This window comes from Capsicum annuum, chromosome 6 (genome assembly GCF_002878395.1).
Source record: "Capsicum annuum cultivar UCD-10X-F1 chromosome 6, UCD10Xv1.1, whole genome shotgun sequence".
Classification (NCBI taxonomy): Eukaryota; Viridiplantae; Streptophyta; class Magnoliopsida; order Solanales; family Solanaceae; genus Capsicum; species Capsicum annuum.
In genome coordinates, this window is record NC_061116.1 from 151886151 (window position 1) to 151903485 (window position 17335).

Consider the following 17335-nt stretch of genomic DNA (forward strand, 5'->3'; position numbering starts at 1 on the left):
ATAATGCATACATGTATTTTACCAGGTAAATAATTATATAAATTCTTGATGTATAAGAAAATTATTTCACAAGATCAACTTATTATAAGGTTCATTATACATACATAACTAAGGATACACACAAATAATTATAGTGTTCATTCATCAGACTTTGCTATGTATAAGAAAATTGTAATTAGGTTCATAAATGTCCACATACATAATCTCTAACTTTTTCTTATAAATAACATCTTTAACAAAGAGGTTCATTAAACATCATGGATTACACCTCCACAATCACATAATCTATGGAAGATTAATAACAAAATTCAACACAATTATTTCAATATATACAGTTCATCAAATAATTGCATCAATTCTCTAATGGGACACACTATCGAAAAACGTTTGCTTATTTTGTAATTAATTAACAACTACAAAATAACATTCTTATACAATATTCCTATGTAAAAAATATCATTTCATACCTTTCTCTATCAGATCGTTTAGTTATGAAATTAAAGATATTCACTAATGCGTATTTCACCATTACAACAACCAGAGTTATTTTATCCTTATAAAGTTGATCAACCTGTATTTTTGAATTCTTGCAATCAGTAATGAAGTTCTTCACTTCAAACTTTAGTAGGTATAACGAATACTGATTTTGAGTTTCAACACGGTAAGAGCAAGAGCGTTAGTTTTGGTTCCTTCAATACAAAGGACAACTCCAATTTCACGATCAAACTCTAACTCTTTTTTTGACTTATTAGGAGTTGATATACACGACGGATAATTAATAAATCCTGAAAGAAATTTCTTCAACTCTACATATGCCTCACTCTATTATCGTTCGTTATAATAATTGATGAAGAATTGTCTTTCACGACACACTTGACCTCTATTTTTTCTACATTCATCAATATCTAGTTCTGATGCAATCGTCGAGATCAACCTAAAAAATGATATACTTTCCGAAATAATAATACCATCACTTTTGTAGCGTTCATATATAATTTCTGACTGGCAAATATCAGAATGCCTCAACAAAATTGTGAAGTTCATATTGATGTTAGAGGTTGTAGGAAAATGAATCTTGAACTAATGCTGGAAGAATTGTTGGGGGAGATATACTAAGATCGATCAACTAAATTATTGTGATGTTTGAAATACTTTTTCTATTTGAATTACTATTACTGATTTTAAGGTTCTACTAATCACTAATTTAATGATTGTCGTTAATTGCATTATATAATAACGGTGACTGATCTAATTTTCTTAAATATAGGAATAACGGTTAAACCTTATACATGGAGTGTAATGTGCAATGTACGTCAGACATGTGTAAGTATTTTCCAAATCCGGGGAAGAGAAAACACATTCGGGAAGTAGAGTAATTAAGCACATAAATTCTGGAATTTATGTTGTTTATACATTTTAAAATAAGATGGTTGAGTAATCATTTTTCATAATTGTCCCTAATTACTACTCCTATGATTATTGACTAATATATATATATGTGTGTGAAAAAATTACATAACATAAAAAACATGAGCTCATAATTACCTATATGGTCAATGTTTACAATAATTATCATCTATAGTTATCTATAACTAAGTTTAACCATATCTCCCCCTTCTCCCCCCCCCCCCCCCTCTCCCCTCTCTCATATGTTTAGTGGAATTATTTAATATAATATGCACATTATTGGAAAATTTATGTAATTTCACTAATTGGAGAATTAGTGTAATATAATATACACTGCTAATGGAATTGTCTAATACAATATTTATATACGTTTCAATCAATATTCGTATATATATTAGTTGTATATTAATTCAACTGTATTTGTATATGCTTCAATTGTATATTCATATATGTACGAGTTGTATATCAATTCAACATTTGTGTATGTTTCAATTAATATTCGTATATGTATTAGTTGTATATCAATTCAATATTCATATATGCTTCAATTATATTCGTATATGTATACGTTGTATATTAATTGTACATCTTAATATATATGTATATGTCAATTATATAAGTCATATATGTCAATTGTATAAGTCGTATATGTATAAGTTGTCAATTGTATATATATGTATATAATCGTTTGTAGAATATATATTGAATTTGTACATATACATTTTGCAGAATATATAAATAAATATATAATTCCTAAATTATATATATAAAAAAAAAAAGCAGAGAGAGAGGACAACAAGATAAAGGGAAGGGGGATAGACGGAGGTGAGAAAATGGGACAGAGAATGAGGAGGGAGGTGAGAGAGATGTGAGAGAGGAGAAAGAAGGAGGACAACCATGGCCTTGTAATTATGGTCTAAGCTTTACGGATTTGTGATGTTTTGAGCGTATATATATGTTAGGTTGGCCCGGAGTACAGAAGGGCCCAACAGAGTCCAGTCAAAAAACTCGGGCCTTTCACTTATAACTGGACTTAAACCCAAGAAGTCGAATTGGCGGGAAACCCATCAGCTTCCATAACTTGGCGGGAAAATGTGCATCTACTAAGAACCAGGGTCCGAGGGAATCCAGCAGCAACTGCCATTTTCATTCAACCCTAAACTCTCTTTCCTTTGAATACACAATCAACAATGGTGGGATTACCTTACGATTGCCTAGCGAATCCACTGGGAGCCGTCCGATTGACATTTGAAAAGGCGGTAGCTTCAGGCTCTGATCCAGCCACATTCGAAGGCAAAGACTGGGGCGCCACTGATCTTTTCAGACAGTTCCTCTTTGATGATGGTGGCCTGTCACAGGTTTTGTGCCGAAATACCACCCATTTCCCCCCTTAGTTTTTAAAGAAACCTTGCGAATTTGATCATTTACTCTAAATTATAGCTGATTGTTTTTCTTTTTCTTATGACGGGATAGGTACCATTTCTGAATCCTTCTACTATGACATGGGTGCAACCTAACACTCTCGTTCGATTTTGGGGTATGATACAAGATATGCTGGGTAATGAATTCTATGTTGGAGCATATAAGGTACACTATCATTTTTGTGCCTTCTTTCTCACTTACACAGTACTTGTCTTTTCTTTATTCAATTATTTTTGTCTAACAGTTTAATATATTTTTTATGTTCTGATTCAGGAGGGAGAAACTTGGAGAACGAACAAGTTTGCTGACTTTTCTCAATTCCCTATGGCTGTGGATTCTTCACCTGACATGCGAGTGTGGGAGCGGCGTTTACTTTACTGTGTTCCTGTGAGTTCTGAAAACCCTTACTACTATGTTATGCTTTCTTAAATTGAATTGGTAACCTGTTTTTAGGGAATTTATTAAAACGATATTTATAATTCATAGGTAGGATGAAATTTCCTAATTTTGATTCTTAGTAGGAGTTATCATCTCTTTATTATAGTGTTGTTTTCTTTCATTGTTTTAGTTATTCTTTCAATTAGACCTCTTTTTCTATAATTTTCTTAAATTGGAGAATAGAAACAATTGAAACTCATGTTGACATTTGTATCCCCGTTATGTATCACGTGAATCATCTGATTGGAAGAAATTAAGAGATGATTTGACGAAACAAAGCAAAATTTTCTTTTATGAAAACATGTCTTCAACATCTACATTTTTGGTGTAATAGCAGTTCTATAGATGATGAAGATCGTATTTTTGATTTTTTGGATTATGGTGGAAGATGGTAATACTATAACGCTTTTACTAGCCAGTGTACTTCTCAGTACAGCCGAGGGTATTAGAAATAGTATAGGGTTAAGGTTGCGTACACTCTTAAGTCTTCACTCTTACCTCCCCGTATCCCACTTGTCGGATTATACTTGGTATGTTATTGTAGTGTACTTCCAAGTATCCTCTTGGTACTATTTATAATGAAATTTTACCTTACCTTGTTATAAAGGAAGAAGAAATAAACCCGTTTTCACTTCTCTTATGGTTCTTGAGAAACACAATTGTTATTCAGTTTCTTGTGTTGCTTTAGGTTCCAGGGCAGAATTCATGGATTGAACATTCTTCTGAATCCTTGTTCAATCCGAGCTCCATTTCTTCACCTCTGCAAAGGGAGAAGCGCCACAGGGAGGATGATACAGCAATAAATGACATTGATATGCAAGTATGTTCCATTTCTTTGTCTGGATGTGTTAAAGTTTACTTTTTGCTAGTATTTTAATCAACTAGCTAACAAATTGGCATATGCACTCAAGGCATTTCAATGATTTGTTAATTGATAGGTCACAGATGAGGAGGTTCATGCCTGCACATCCAACAAAAAGATGGTATGTCACACTGAGTTTATTATTACTTCTATGAGTTACTCTGTTCATCTACCAATCGCTTGCTGTCCTTGACTTGAAAATTGTAAATGTATACTTCCACTCTCGTTGGTTGTTATCAGAGGTTGCATTTTCTGTCTTTTTATCAAATTGTTGTCCATCAACATCTGATTAAGGTTCTCGACTTTTTTGTTAACACAACAGCGTGAGGGTGGAATCGCTTCCAATTCATCAAATACAGGGGACACTCTAAATGAGGACATTGACTCCTCTACGAGTGTGCTTCCATATTTTGATAGAACTTCTTTTCCCTGTCTTGTGAAGGTAAATCTTGAGTTGCTAGTTCAAGCTTAAGTTTGTTTATGCACCTTATCCTCTAAGATTGTTCTGCTACATTTGTTATCTTACAGATATATGATTCTCCTGAATCTAATTTGAAGCTAAATGATGTTTTTGAGTTCATTGGTGTCTTCACATTTGATCCGGAGTTTCCAGTAGACAAAAATGATACCAATGATTTGGAGAGCAGTTTGTGTGATGATACACTGACTCAGATGCCTCCAAGCAGGGTATTATTCTTAAAATGCTTTTATTTGTTGAGGCTTTCTTTAGTCATATGGACTGTGTTTTAGGGTGTTGAAGTGATTCAGGCAGAATTGTGGACTTAAATCATTATCTGTCACCACTGGCTTTGATACATAATTATGGAATGGTAGTATGACAGTTCTGTTTCCTGGAATAAAGTAAAAGGGAACATCACAGTTTTATAATTCACTCTATTCTATAGCACATACAATGACAGAAACCAGGATACAGTATTTTTCTGTGCGATCGAAGCCACTATTTTCTCCTGATATCTGCATCTATTAAATCATTTGATGGCCACAGTGGTTTAAGATAAAGCCCAAGTATAAATTGACTTCTAGTAGGAGCTAAATCAACTGTTCAGAATGGTTTTATTGATAAGCCAGTGATATAAAAGCATTCAAGTCTCCAAGTACACCATATTTGGTTTAGCTTTATTAGTATTTTCTTCCCCGACTGGTCTTTCTGCTGTTATTTCCCTTTTAGTCTTTCTTTGGTTTAAACACTTTAATGTGAATGTATTCCGTGTGCAAGTTTCCACCACGTGTTAATAGATGTATTTTAAGAGGCTTCTCTGTTTCAGGTACCTCGACTCCATTGCCTTGTTCACAGGAAGCTTGCCACTCAAGACTTTATTTCAGGTTCACCCACATTCGAGGTATGTAGTTGAATTGCAAGATCTTGTTATCTTTGCCTAGTTATTCTGATCCTTTTGGGGGGGGGGGGGGGGTAGGATAGGACTTAGGAGAGGGAGGTTTTGACAGTATGCAGGAAATAATGCTGCTGTGGTTTGTGAGTATAAAATATTCTTGCATTGTAAACTAATTACTGTTGCTTTTGCGATTAATGATCCTTGTTCTTGTTATGATTGTTGCAGCTTAAATCCCACCTGGTGAAATCAATAAGGGAAGCTCTATTAGGGCATCTGACGTCTATCCTAGGAAATGATGGTGTTGCAGCTAATTTAATGTTACTGCATATGTTGTCTAAGGCATGAAAATCACTCATTCTTCTTACGTGTAGCTGTATAGATTTGAGACTTCAAATATGTGAGCTACTGATATCAAGTACCTTCTCTTTTTATCTTCAGGTGCATGCTAGAGTGGATTCAATAGCTGTTGGAAAGCTCTCCTTGAACCTAACATGTTTTAACAAGGAAACTCTGTCTGTTTTTGGTCATCGTCTTAATCTTGCACTCAAGAACCTTCTACCGTTCACACATTGTATACCTTTATCAGTGGATTACCTTAACAAAGTTTCTCTTGTCCCCAAAAAAGATTATCAAACTAACAGGTACATGCAGTTCAATATGACAAACCAGTCTGATTTTTATGTTGAGTGTCACTGGTCATTTGCTTGACTTCGCGATGAATGCTTCAGGCTGGCTTCAGGGATACTGCAGCTTGCTGAAGGCTCTCATTTAACTATTGATGAGACACAATTACAAGCAGGGACACTTAATTCTACTGGGGTTGAGAATGCAAGAGTCCTGAGAAACTTGTTGGAATTGCAAAAGGTAATAAGAATGGATTGATGAGCTTGCAAATATCTACTCTCTTGTTGAAGTACTCCAGACAGTAGCATATGCAAAAGCTTTATATCTTTTATGTAGTTTATCTTTTCTTTTTATAGGTTGAATATGACTTCACTTATTATAAGATGGACATGCCCGCAGACATTCAGTTGCTTGTTCTTTCTGAGGGAAAATCCAATATACTACCAGCAGATTTGGTTTTACCTTTATGTCCAGTGTCAGTAGATGCTGCTCAAGATGTTGAGACAGAAGTTCTGCGATCCTGGAGATGGTACCTGGCTACTATGAGATCATTGTCACACACTATTGAGAAAGAGATGCAGAAGGTAAGAGTTTATGATTGACATCTGCCTTTCATGGTTTGAAGTCAGAAGAAAAGTTTAAATACTTTGGAACTCCCAAATGTGGAGCCACAATAAAATGGTCACCTTTGATTGGTATTAATATTTGTTTTTCATTCAAATTCTAGCTTATTGTTTGTGATCCAAAGTGGTAATCATAAACCTTCTCCAGTTGTTTAGACTAATATATTGATTGCCCTAGCACAGGTGTTAGAAGATGACTTAGTAGCTGCGAGGCAAGCAGATAGAAGCTTAAGTAGCCTAGATTTTAGCAGGTCAGTTGCACTATTTGTTGTGTTTATTTGGTGATTCATGCAACAGGTTGTATTGAAGTGGTGTTTTTGTGCTGCAGGTTGCTGACAATGGGTCGTCTTGTATCTTTAAGTTTTGGTGAAACCTCTCTAACACTTGAACATTGGAAGATGGCTAATGAATTAGAGCGCCTCCGGAAGGAGCGATTACAGGGCAGTCTGTAAAGCAGTTTCTTTACTATGTATAAAATGTTGTGCCTATTCCTACAAGTTCTGTTGGTCGAGTGGACTGTTGTTCTGCTTTGAATTTCTCTAATTAAGGACATGTTATATACTCTTATCAATATAAATTTTCTGTTTTTAGTGGTAACCTATCAAATCCATAGAATCGTGTTTGAGCTGCACTTAGCACAAGTTCTTTACCTGAGTGGTTTAACCGACCTATAATTGGAGTTGACTTTAATAAAGTAGTTCAGTTTCCTTGAGCATTCTGAGCAGCTCGGAACTGGAAATTTTCTGGTTCCCAAACTGAAACTTCAATTATAGCTTAAACTTCAAATATATTTTCTGGAATTAATTCTATCTTAATGTAGTGTGTAATGTACATAAAAACTTCTACTTACAAAGTAGATGAGCATCTTCTTCCTAATTTGAAATTCGTAACTGTGAACTGGTGAAGTAATGGTTCTTTATTGCCATTAATGCTACGTGTATTCTCTAATCTACGTCTCATATTAGCTATCTTTGTAACAACTCTAGCATTATCCTATATAAAGAGTACGTTTCTCATATTAACTCTCCGTCTAACAACTCTAGCAATACCCTATATAAAGAAAAGAAATCACCTTCCCCTTGTTTTCCTCCTAAAGAAATGTTTTCGACAATTGGTTTGGGCAATCTCCAAACTTTAAGCCACAATGTGCAGGTGTTTGAAAGTATCGTGAAACCTTGGGAAGCAATCGGCTACAATGATATGCATCAGAGTTGGGTTGAAATCACTTTCAAGATAGTGGTTTGTCAAGTTCAATATTATAGTATTGTTTTTAACAATTGAAAGCGATTTTGGATACAATATTGATAAATGACTTTCTTTTAACAAAACTTTACCTAATTTTTCAAAACTTGAGTCATTTGAAGGAAACAATTTTAAATGTTGGTTAAAGAAACGTTCGATTTTCTTTAAATAATTAGAAGTTGGTTATGTTTTGTTTAACGAGCCTCTTGATGGTTCTAACATTACTACTGGTTCTAGACTGTTGTGGTTGTGAAGCTGTTAAAAAGAAGTTTAAAAAGGAGAATAAAAATAGTAGAGGACATTTATTGGATCATATGACTAATCCTTTGTTTTATTAATTATTTGTTACTTAAATCTGGTTCGACCACAACCCCCTGTGAAGCCAGCAAGCTCGGGACAGATGACCATTGCAAACAAAAACAACAATACCCAGTGTATTCCCACCTAGTGGGGTCTAGGGAGGGTAAAATGTACGTAGTTTATAGCACCATCTCTGAAAAAGTAGAGAGGCTATTTCTGATAGATCCCCGGCTCAAGACAGAAAGAATAATAAATAAAGTCGTGATAAAACATGAAACAAGATGAAATAACAGAAATACGACACCTACAAAGCAGTAATATATACTAACAAATTGCAAGCCCCCCCCTCCCCCTCTCCCCCTCTCCCAACCCTCCTACTTAGAGATTACACCCTATGTGCAAAGTCCGACGACTACTACTAGCAATATTACCCCAAAGCACGCTAACTACAAGCTATGACTCACCCACTCACACTAACCGTCTACCCTAATCTGCGTTCTCCATACCTTTCTAACTAGGGTCATGTCTGAAGTAAACTGTAACTGCTCCATGTCATGTTTAATCACATCCCCAGTACTTTTTCGGTCTACCTCTGCTTGCCTGAAACCATTTAAGGTTAATCTCTCACACCTCTGAACTGGGGCATCCGTGCCCCTCGTCATCATATAGACAAACCATCTCAACCTCACTTCTTGCATCTTGTCCTACATCAAGGCCACCCCCCACCATCGTCTGAATAGTCTCATTCCTAATCCTATCTCCCCTAGTAAGTCCACACCTCCACCACAACATTCTTATTTCTATCACCTTCAACTTTTGGATGTGGGAGTTCTTGACTGGCCAACACTCCGCTCCATACATCATAGTCGGATGGACTGCTACTCTATAGAATCTGCATTTAAGCTTGGGCAGCACCTTCTTATCAAACAAAACTCTCGAGGTGAGCCTTTATTTCATCCACCCCTCCCCTATACGGTGCGTGACATCCTCATCAATCTCTCTATTATCCTGAATCATAGACCCAAAATACTTAAAACTATCTCTCTTACAAACAACTTGAGAATCTAACTTTAATACCACCTTATCCTCATGATTCGTGTCACTGAACTTGCATTCCACATACCCCGTCTTGGTCCTACTCAACCTGAACCCTTTAGACTCCAGGGTTTGTCTCCAAGCCTCCAAATTATTATTAACACCTTTTCGGGTATCATCAATCAAAACTACATCATCCGTGAAAAGCATACACCAAGGCACCTCTCCTTGAATATGCCGCGTCAAAACATCCATCACTAAGGTGAAAAGAAATGGACTAAGAGTTAATACCTAGTGCAACCCTTCAAAAAAAGAAAATGCTTTGAATCCCTTTCCACTGTCCTCACATGAGTCTTCACTCAATCATACTTGTCCTTAATTGATGATGTACGCCACCGAGACCCCTCTAGCCTCCAAGTATCTCCAAAGAACCTCCCTAGGAACTTTATCGTATGCCTTCTCCAGGTCAATGAACACTATGTGTAAGTCTCTCTTGCTCTCCTTATACATCTACACTAGTCTCCGTACAAGGTGAATTGCCTCTGTCGTCGAGCGACCATTCATAAATACGAACTGATTCTCTGAAATAGACATGATCCTCCTCAACCTCCGCTCGACCACCCTCTCCCAAATCTTCATAGTGTGACTCAACAACTTAATGCCCCTGTAGTTGTTGCAACCCTGAATGTCACCCTTGTTCTTATAAAAAGGGATCATCGTACTCCATCTCCAAGCCTCGAGCATCTTCTCAGTCCTGAAAATGCCAATAAATAATTCGGTCATCCACCTCAAACCCGCCTTGCCCATATATTTCCATAACTCCACCGGGATCTCGTTCGGCCCCGTCGCCCTACCCTTACGCATCCTACGGGTTGCCTCAAAGACCTCCTCAGCCTATATACATCTATAATATCGGAAATCACGACATCCCTCTGAGTGCTCCAGTTCCCCTAACGCAATGTCCTTGTCCCCCTCGCCATTCAAAATTCTATGGTAATACGACTACCACCTTCTCTTAATGTGTACGTCATCTTCAAATACTTTGTCATCCTTTCCCTTGATGCACTTCACTTGGTCAAGATCATGGGCCTTCCGCTCCCTAGCCTTAGCCAGCCTATACAACCTCTTCTCTCAACCTCTCTCCTCTAATCCTACATACAAGCTCTCAAAAGCTGCAGTCTTAGCTACCATAACTGCAAGCTTAACTTCCTTCCTAGCTACCTTGTACTTCTCCCTATTCGTCTGCTTCTCTTCTTCATCCTCACTCTCACCAACTTAGCATACACCACTTTCTTAGCCTCCACCTTCTTTTTAACATCTCTGTTCAACCACTAGTCCCCTCGGTGCTGGCCAGACCAGCCCATCGAGACACCCAATGTCTTCCTAACTGTCTCCTTAATGCAACTGGTTACCCTATCCCACATACTATCCACATCTCCCTACACTCCCACACCCTTATTGTCGCCAACTTCTCACTCATCTCTAGAGCACTAAATGGAATTAAGCTACCCTACTTAATCCTGGGTTGACCCTCCCCACCCTTCCTCCTCTTGCTTTTCTTGATGTCCTAGCCCATCACCAAAAGCCTATGCCAGGTCAAAAGGTTTTCCCAGGAATGACCTTACAGTCCTTACACATCCCTTTATCCCCTTTCCTAAGCAGCTAAAAGTTAATCTAAGTTTTGGAAACCGCACTTAGAAAGGTAATCAGGTGTTCCTCCTTTTTCAGAAAGTTCAAATTCACTACCACCAACCCAAACGCCCTCGTAAAGTCTAGAAAAGCAGCACTCTCTTCATTCCTATCCCTGAAACTAAATCCTCCATACACATTGTCATAACCTCTCGCTAATGACCCGATGTGCCCATTGAAGTCCCCTCTAATGAAGATCTTCTCAAAACTAGGCATACCTCTCACTACCTCGTCGAAAACCTCCCAAAATCTTTTATTTTCCTCCTTAGCCAAGCCCATCTGCAGCGTATAGGTGCTATAAATGTTCAGATTAAACACCCCCATGACCAACTTAATAGTCATCAACCTATCACTAACCCTCTTAACCTCCACTACCTGCTCCATAAGATCTTGGTCTACTAGGATGCCTACCTTATTCCTACGCCTCTCACTTCCTCAGTACCACAACTTATACACATCCACATCCCTAGCCTTGGAACCTACCTACTTGGTCTCTTGGACATACACAATATTGATCCTTCTCTTTCTAAGAATCTTCACGAGCTCTATGGACTTACCCAAAAGGGTCCCTATGTTCTAAGACCCTACCCTCAACGTATCATCTCTCACCTCACGCTAACCTCTCCTACCCCTACCCTCGTACCTAAATATGACCCTACACCAGACCCTAACCACAACCCCATAGGACATAACCCTATTCTTCCATCCACTACCCAAGCCACTACTCAGAAAGAAATAGAGAAAGAATCAGCAGATACATGCAAACACACAATAAAGCCAAGTACCCCAAACAACAATCAACAAACACCCGTACAAGAGGGAAAATAAGGTAGTAGACAGTCCCAAGCAAGTAAAAAAAATGGAAGCCAAGAAATAGTGCTATAAAATAAAGATGAAATATTAGAAGCCATCTAGATACATTTGGAGATCAAGTGCTCTTCTCTTGCTTGTTTCGTTGGAATTCAAAAAAGGTTGGTGTAGAAATTAGTCACCAAAAATATCATCACCGGAGCTTCACTGACCAATCGCCAGATAGAATCTGGTCTGGGAGTCACCGATCTTAGTGGAAAAAAAAACTATTTTTTGAAACTCACTGGTGTCTGAAACTGCTCACTGACTTACTATCACCAAAATCCAGCAGCAGCGCTAGCTCACTGGCGTGAAGTGAAAAGAGAAAAGGGACAGAAGAAAGGAAAAAATAAAAAGAGAGAAAGAGGTAGAGACAGAAGGGAGAGAGAGAGGGACGGGAACTAATTTGTCATCGGCGTTACAAGACTGCCGGTGTTGATGATATTCCATCAAAAGAGATGTTTTAAGAGAGGGAATGTTAGAGATAAAAGAGGCAAAAAATTAAAAATACAACGTTCAAAGGACAGATGACCACTTATAAAAATAAAATATCATGTATAAATTAAAATTCAAGGGGGGTGAATTGAAATTTTCCTCTGTGAGTCAACTACTGACTCCTCACAGTCGACTCTCCTGCAGATCAAAACACTTTACAACCAAATTAAAGTTAACCAGTTAAGCATGTAAATAATAAAGCATAAAGTAAATAACAAAAAGTTTTATCCTGGTTCGGCACACTAATCCATTGTCTACGTCCAGTCCCCTTGGGTTTCAAATTTCCTTTATATCGTTGAAGGTTTGGTTCGAGTACAATGATAGAAAACAAGTTCTGAAGACTTATTTTGCTCTTCAGATCTTGTGACATAGCTTCAGTTGATGTTAGAAAGATGAATCGACCGTACTCTTTATATAACAACTGTAAACAAACGTTATAGAGCTTTGTAAGACTAAGAATGAGACACTTTGAATTTTCTCCTTGAAGTTGCGTAAAGAATGTCTGTCTTTGATCTTCTTCTTTTATAGTCTTTGGATGCTATTCTTCATAAGGAAACCCAAGAGATTTCTTCTCAATCAAGGACTTAGATTGATTCCTTGATTGAGGAATATAGTCATTTGATATGTCCATATATGGCTTTGGATCACGTCCATATCAGATATGTCCGTGATCTTTCCTGTTTTTTAGTCTGGATGTCTTATGTGATGATTGCGTACTTTCTTCTTTTGTTTAGTTCTCGATTGGTTTTTTGATTAATCTTGTTCTGCCGTGATTCCTGTTCTACCGTGATTCTGAGATGATGATTCTTCTTTCCTTTCTTTCAACATATTTGATTTATCTGCCATGCTTGTTAGAATGTCATAATCTTTTTGCGATTGAATGTCCTTCCTTTTATAGAACTGGCTTCCTTCATTAATGGTCTTTAATGTCCTAGAAGGACCACTTGTTAGTTTGTCATTATTAAAATATAAACTTTGGAGGCTAACAATCTTTCCCTTTTTGATAATGACAAACATGAGCATGAGTAAACATCAGTTGAATTCCCTGTTAGTCATCTTGCTCCCCCTGACTTTGTAAGCATCAGTTGACTTTCTCTTTCTTGACTTATGAGCATTTTTGCTGATTAAGAATGTTAAATTGACAGTCGATTTTGAAAGTCGACAGTCGACTTTCTCCTGACTGATAAGTGTCCTGATAAGTGCTTCCCTTCTTGTCTTTCTCTCCTTTTGGCATAATAAAAAAGAATGACAAGCAAAAGAAAGAGAATAGTACATATAGACAGAGCATATAACTAAGCACATATATGCATCACACAATCCATATATAGAGAGACAGTAGATAACAATGGATAGTTATAACTAAGCATAGCAAATGAAATTGTCAGATAGTAAAAATCATCTTTACAACCCAAAAGTATAAGGGATAGTTTGAAAGAGAAGTTCATAATTTATCGTTCACCATTCACCGTTTTGCCAGAATGTAGGTAAGAGTGTTATGCATACTGTGATAGACCTTTCCATAAGATTTTTCAATGTTTTAACAAAGAAAGAGTGGGAATTTTGAACACAGACAGTCAGATAATCATTTGAGGAAGAGACCTGGGATTTCAAAGAGTCCATGCTAGAGAGAACTCGAGAGAACAACTTCACTCCTTGTTTGAGCTCATCAACCCCCATCCGAACCACACTTATGTCGGAGCTTGTAGTTTTCCCAAGGTCCAAGAGCTTGGCAGTAGACTCTTAGAGTTGCATGATACCTTCCTCGATAGTTTTGAACCGCTGCCTAAATTCTTCAAGTTCCTTCATCAAAGAGACAAAGGGTTAGAAATAGACTTACTTACCTTTGGAGGCTCGACTTTTGCATGGCCAGATTCTTTCCTGCACCACTCATTTTCCACCAGGACATATTCCATGCTACTGAAGGTTCTAGAATCATAAGTTGCAACCACTTCTACAGAAAGGTAGGCAGTGAGATCGATGCAGTAGAACAAGAGGATCCAGGTGATAAGCAATCCGTATAGTAAACTAGCCAAGGCATTGGCTTTTCTTGTTCTCTCAAGCATGTATTCCCGAATCCAAGTTTCCCAATTTATTTTGATCTTCTTGACCAGAAAGTATAGCACAAAGACATCACGACAAGTGATGTTGCTTAGATATCCCTTTCTAGGAATCAGAGTGGTGGAAACAATATGGGCCATAATGTGATATTTGAAACAGGGGGTTAAGGGACCAAAGTTGGTTGACACAGAGTCCGAATCAAATAAGAACTTTTTGGCTTTCTCAAGGCCCACTTCAAAGTCCTCGGGCCAGTTATTGTTCATGAAGGGTACTGTACCGGAGAACTTGGTATCAAAAACATTTTCAAACAAAAATTTATTCAAGATAATATTTATGCCTAGTACAAGAGTTTCGAATTCACCACTATCTGGAAAAGTTGAAGATTAGCATAAAACATGCGGATAGGGTCTTTGTAAACCAGAAGTCTACAGAGGTGAAACAATAAGGACATATCTTGAAATTTAAAGAAGTGATTGATTTTGCAAGAGGCGTCTCTTAGAATATTCAGATTGACGATGTGATCGGGTATGGTGGAGTAATTTTTGAAGGAGAGGTTTTTTTATTTGTAAGAGTTTGTCCAAAATTGGTGCATCTCTTCCAGAGAAAGAGAAATAGAGGGATTCAAACGGGTTTTCTTTGCTGAAGAGACATGGCTAGGAGACGCTCATCGTCTCTTGAGAAGAAGAGATTGAGATGATAACTCATCGAGGATTTTGAAAGAAGAATATGACCTTCATAGGAAATTTTAGAAACATTGGCCATTGATCAATTTTTTGGCACAAGAGAGAGAATACAAGAGTTTTAAAAGAGGAGAAGAAGGGAGAAGAAAGACCGATTAAGAGAACCTGTGGAGGTGAATGTTGCGAGTGGATAGGATTGGAGAAGAAAAAGACGTGAGGTGAACAGAGACTGATGGAGAATATGAGATGAAATTTGGGAAAGGTGAAGGGCGACAGAGGTGGCATGGGAAACGGTGATGCAATGATGACAGCCCATGTTAAAAAGAGTCCCTTTTTGAAAAAGATAAAATTGAATCAAGTAAAGAGAATATTGTGGTAAAAAATAACTTATGAGACTTAAATGCAAGATCTTTTTGAAGATCTTTCCTTCAATAAAAAAAGATTTGACTAAGTAAAATGATTTATGTCCAAAAATCTGACTCATTTGACACAAGAATTTTAAGATTCAATTTTAAAAAAAAAAAGATCCAATCAAGAACAGCACAGTCCAACATACTTTTCCCTAGATGCATAGAATAATTTAAGCAGACGATTAACATAGCATTGTCACATGTTATGGGCATAAATATAAATTAAAATCAAGTAGTTTACATAGGATTCAGAGAACAATTTCAGAGAGTACTTAAAACTGCTCCGGTTTCTAATGAGTTAACTAAAGTTTGTTTCTTGTTGAGGCCTTCATCAGAGTGGCCAAAAATTCTCACAAAAAGATGTTAGAATTAACAGGGAAGTATATAGCAAAAATAACCCCTTTTTTATTAAAGAAATGGTAAAAAAGGGGACAGTTTGCTTTAGATTTTGACCTTATCATAAGAAAAAAATATTTTAGGCAAAATTTTTTCTAGAGGGAAAATATCTTTATTTATTTTATCGGTTCAGCTGCAAGAGTCGACTCTGAATGGGGTGTAGTTGACTTTGATGATATTTTTTTTGCAGTTGTCACTGAATCTCACATATTTTTGTTGAAAATATTTTCTCTCCATCTATACTTCTGGAACATCCGCCATCAATTCCTTCTTGTTATGGATCTTGTGGATATGTTCCTACAAAACAGGGAGATTAATTCTGCTTAGGTACCCAAGCGGTCTTGGGTCCTTATCGATTAGATGTACTCCTTTTGGGCTTCCAAGCCCATAATTTTTAGGCTTATGCCTGGAACTATAGGATTTGTGCCCTCTCTGTCCACAGATGAAAAAAAATAGGCCCTTGATGTGAGAAATAGTTCTTAGCTAATTTAAACGACCCCAATGAGGAACTCAAGTAGCTTTAAAATGAGTTTGATCTTACAAAATTATGGCTTTGGGATGCTTGAAAATCGTTTAATTTTATTCTTGTATCATCAAGCTCTTTATGAAGTAGGTCAATTTCAATTTGACATGCTTCAATTTGTATTTTCTAGTTTTATCGTTCCTCTTCGAGTTTTTGTTTAAATTTAGCTTCTCAACGTTTCTTTCCTTGGGAGAGTTTGTTACACTCATCTTTAAATTTTTGAAGTTTGTCAGTGATCATATCAAGGTTAGATTCAAGAATATTACAATTATGGCAATCATGTAGTCTTACCTTGCTGGATTCACCAGTTGCGATGAAGCATATATTTGCAGCTTCTACCTTTTATTTGATTTCATCTTCATCACTACAAGCTTCAAAGTTTTGATTTTTCCTGGACGTTCTTCTTTTTAATTCAAGACAATTCTGTTTGAAGTAACCAGGTTTTTCATAGTAGTAGCAGCGTTTATCATTTCTTATGGAATTATTACTTTTGCCTCCTTGGAATCTTTGTTGTCTCTGCCTCATGATCTTCCTTACTCCACGATTGATAAGGGCCATTCCTTCTCCATTACCATCTTCCAGAATGTCCTCCCGCCGCGTTAAAGGCTACTGGTTTCCTCTTTTCATCCTTGTGAAACCTATTGATATAATTTTTCTCATATGCAATAAAGTTACTTCCCAGTTCATCATATGTCATGTTGTGAAGGTATCCATCTTAAAAAATCACAGCCTTGGTTTTCCAAGTCTTTGGGAGACTCCACACTAATTTCTGGACTTACAGGCTATGAGAATAAACCATCCCCAGTGACATCAGTTCGCATACAATTTTGCTGAATTTGGCGAACATTGTTTCAATGTCCTCATTTTCCTCCATTTTGAATAACTCATATTCATTCACAAGAGCAATAATTTTTGACTTTTTGACTT

The 17335-nt window shown here is 37.0% G+C and overlaps 2 protein-coding genes across 2 annotated transcripts; one reads left to right on the plus strand and one right to left on the minus strand.

Annotated features, from left to right (window-relative positions):
• The first annotated feature begins 2462 nt into the window (after window positions 1–2462).
• On the plus strand, window positions 2463–7328 carry LOC107873244 (mini-chromosome maintenance complex-binding protein). Its single transcript, XM_016720009.2, has 14 exons — window positions 2463–2765; window positions 2881–2994; window positions 3103–3216; window positions 3956–4087; window positions 4206–4250; window positions 4452–4571; window positions 4658–4816; window positions 5416–5490; window positions 5710–5823; window positions 5923–6125; window positions 6213–6348; window positions 6465–6692; window positions 6915–6982; window positions 7060–7328. Exons 1-14 carry the CDS (start codon window positions 2598–2600, stop codon window positions 7181–7183), a joined length of 1800 nt encoding a protein of 599 aa, XP_016575495.1. The 5' UTR covers window positions 2463–2597; the 3' UTR covers window positions 7184–7328.
• Window positions 7329–10982: 3654 nt separating this feature from the next.
• Window positions 10983–14404, minus strand: LOC124899532. Its single transcript, XM_047414439.1, has 2 exons — window positions 14183–14404; window positions 10983–11276 (listed from the first exon to the last, which is right to left on the minus strand). Exons 1-2 carry the CDS (start codon window positions 14402–14404, stop codon window positions 10983–10985), a joined length of 516 nt encoding a protein of 171 aa, XP_047270395.1.
• Window positions 14405–17335: the final 2931 nt, after the last annotated feature.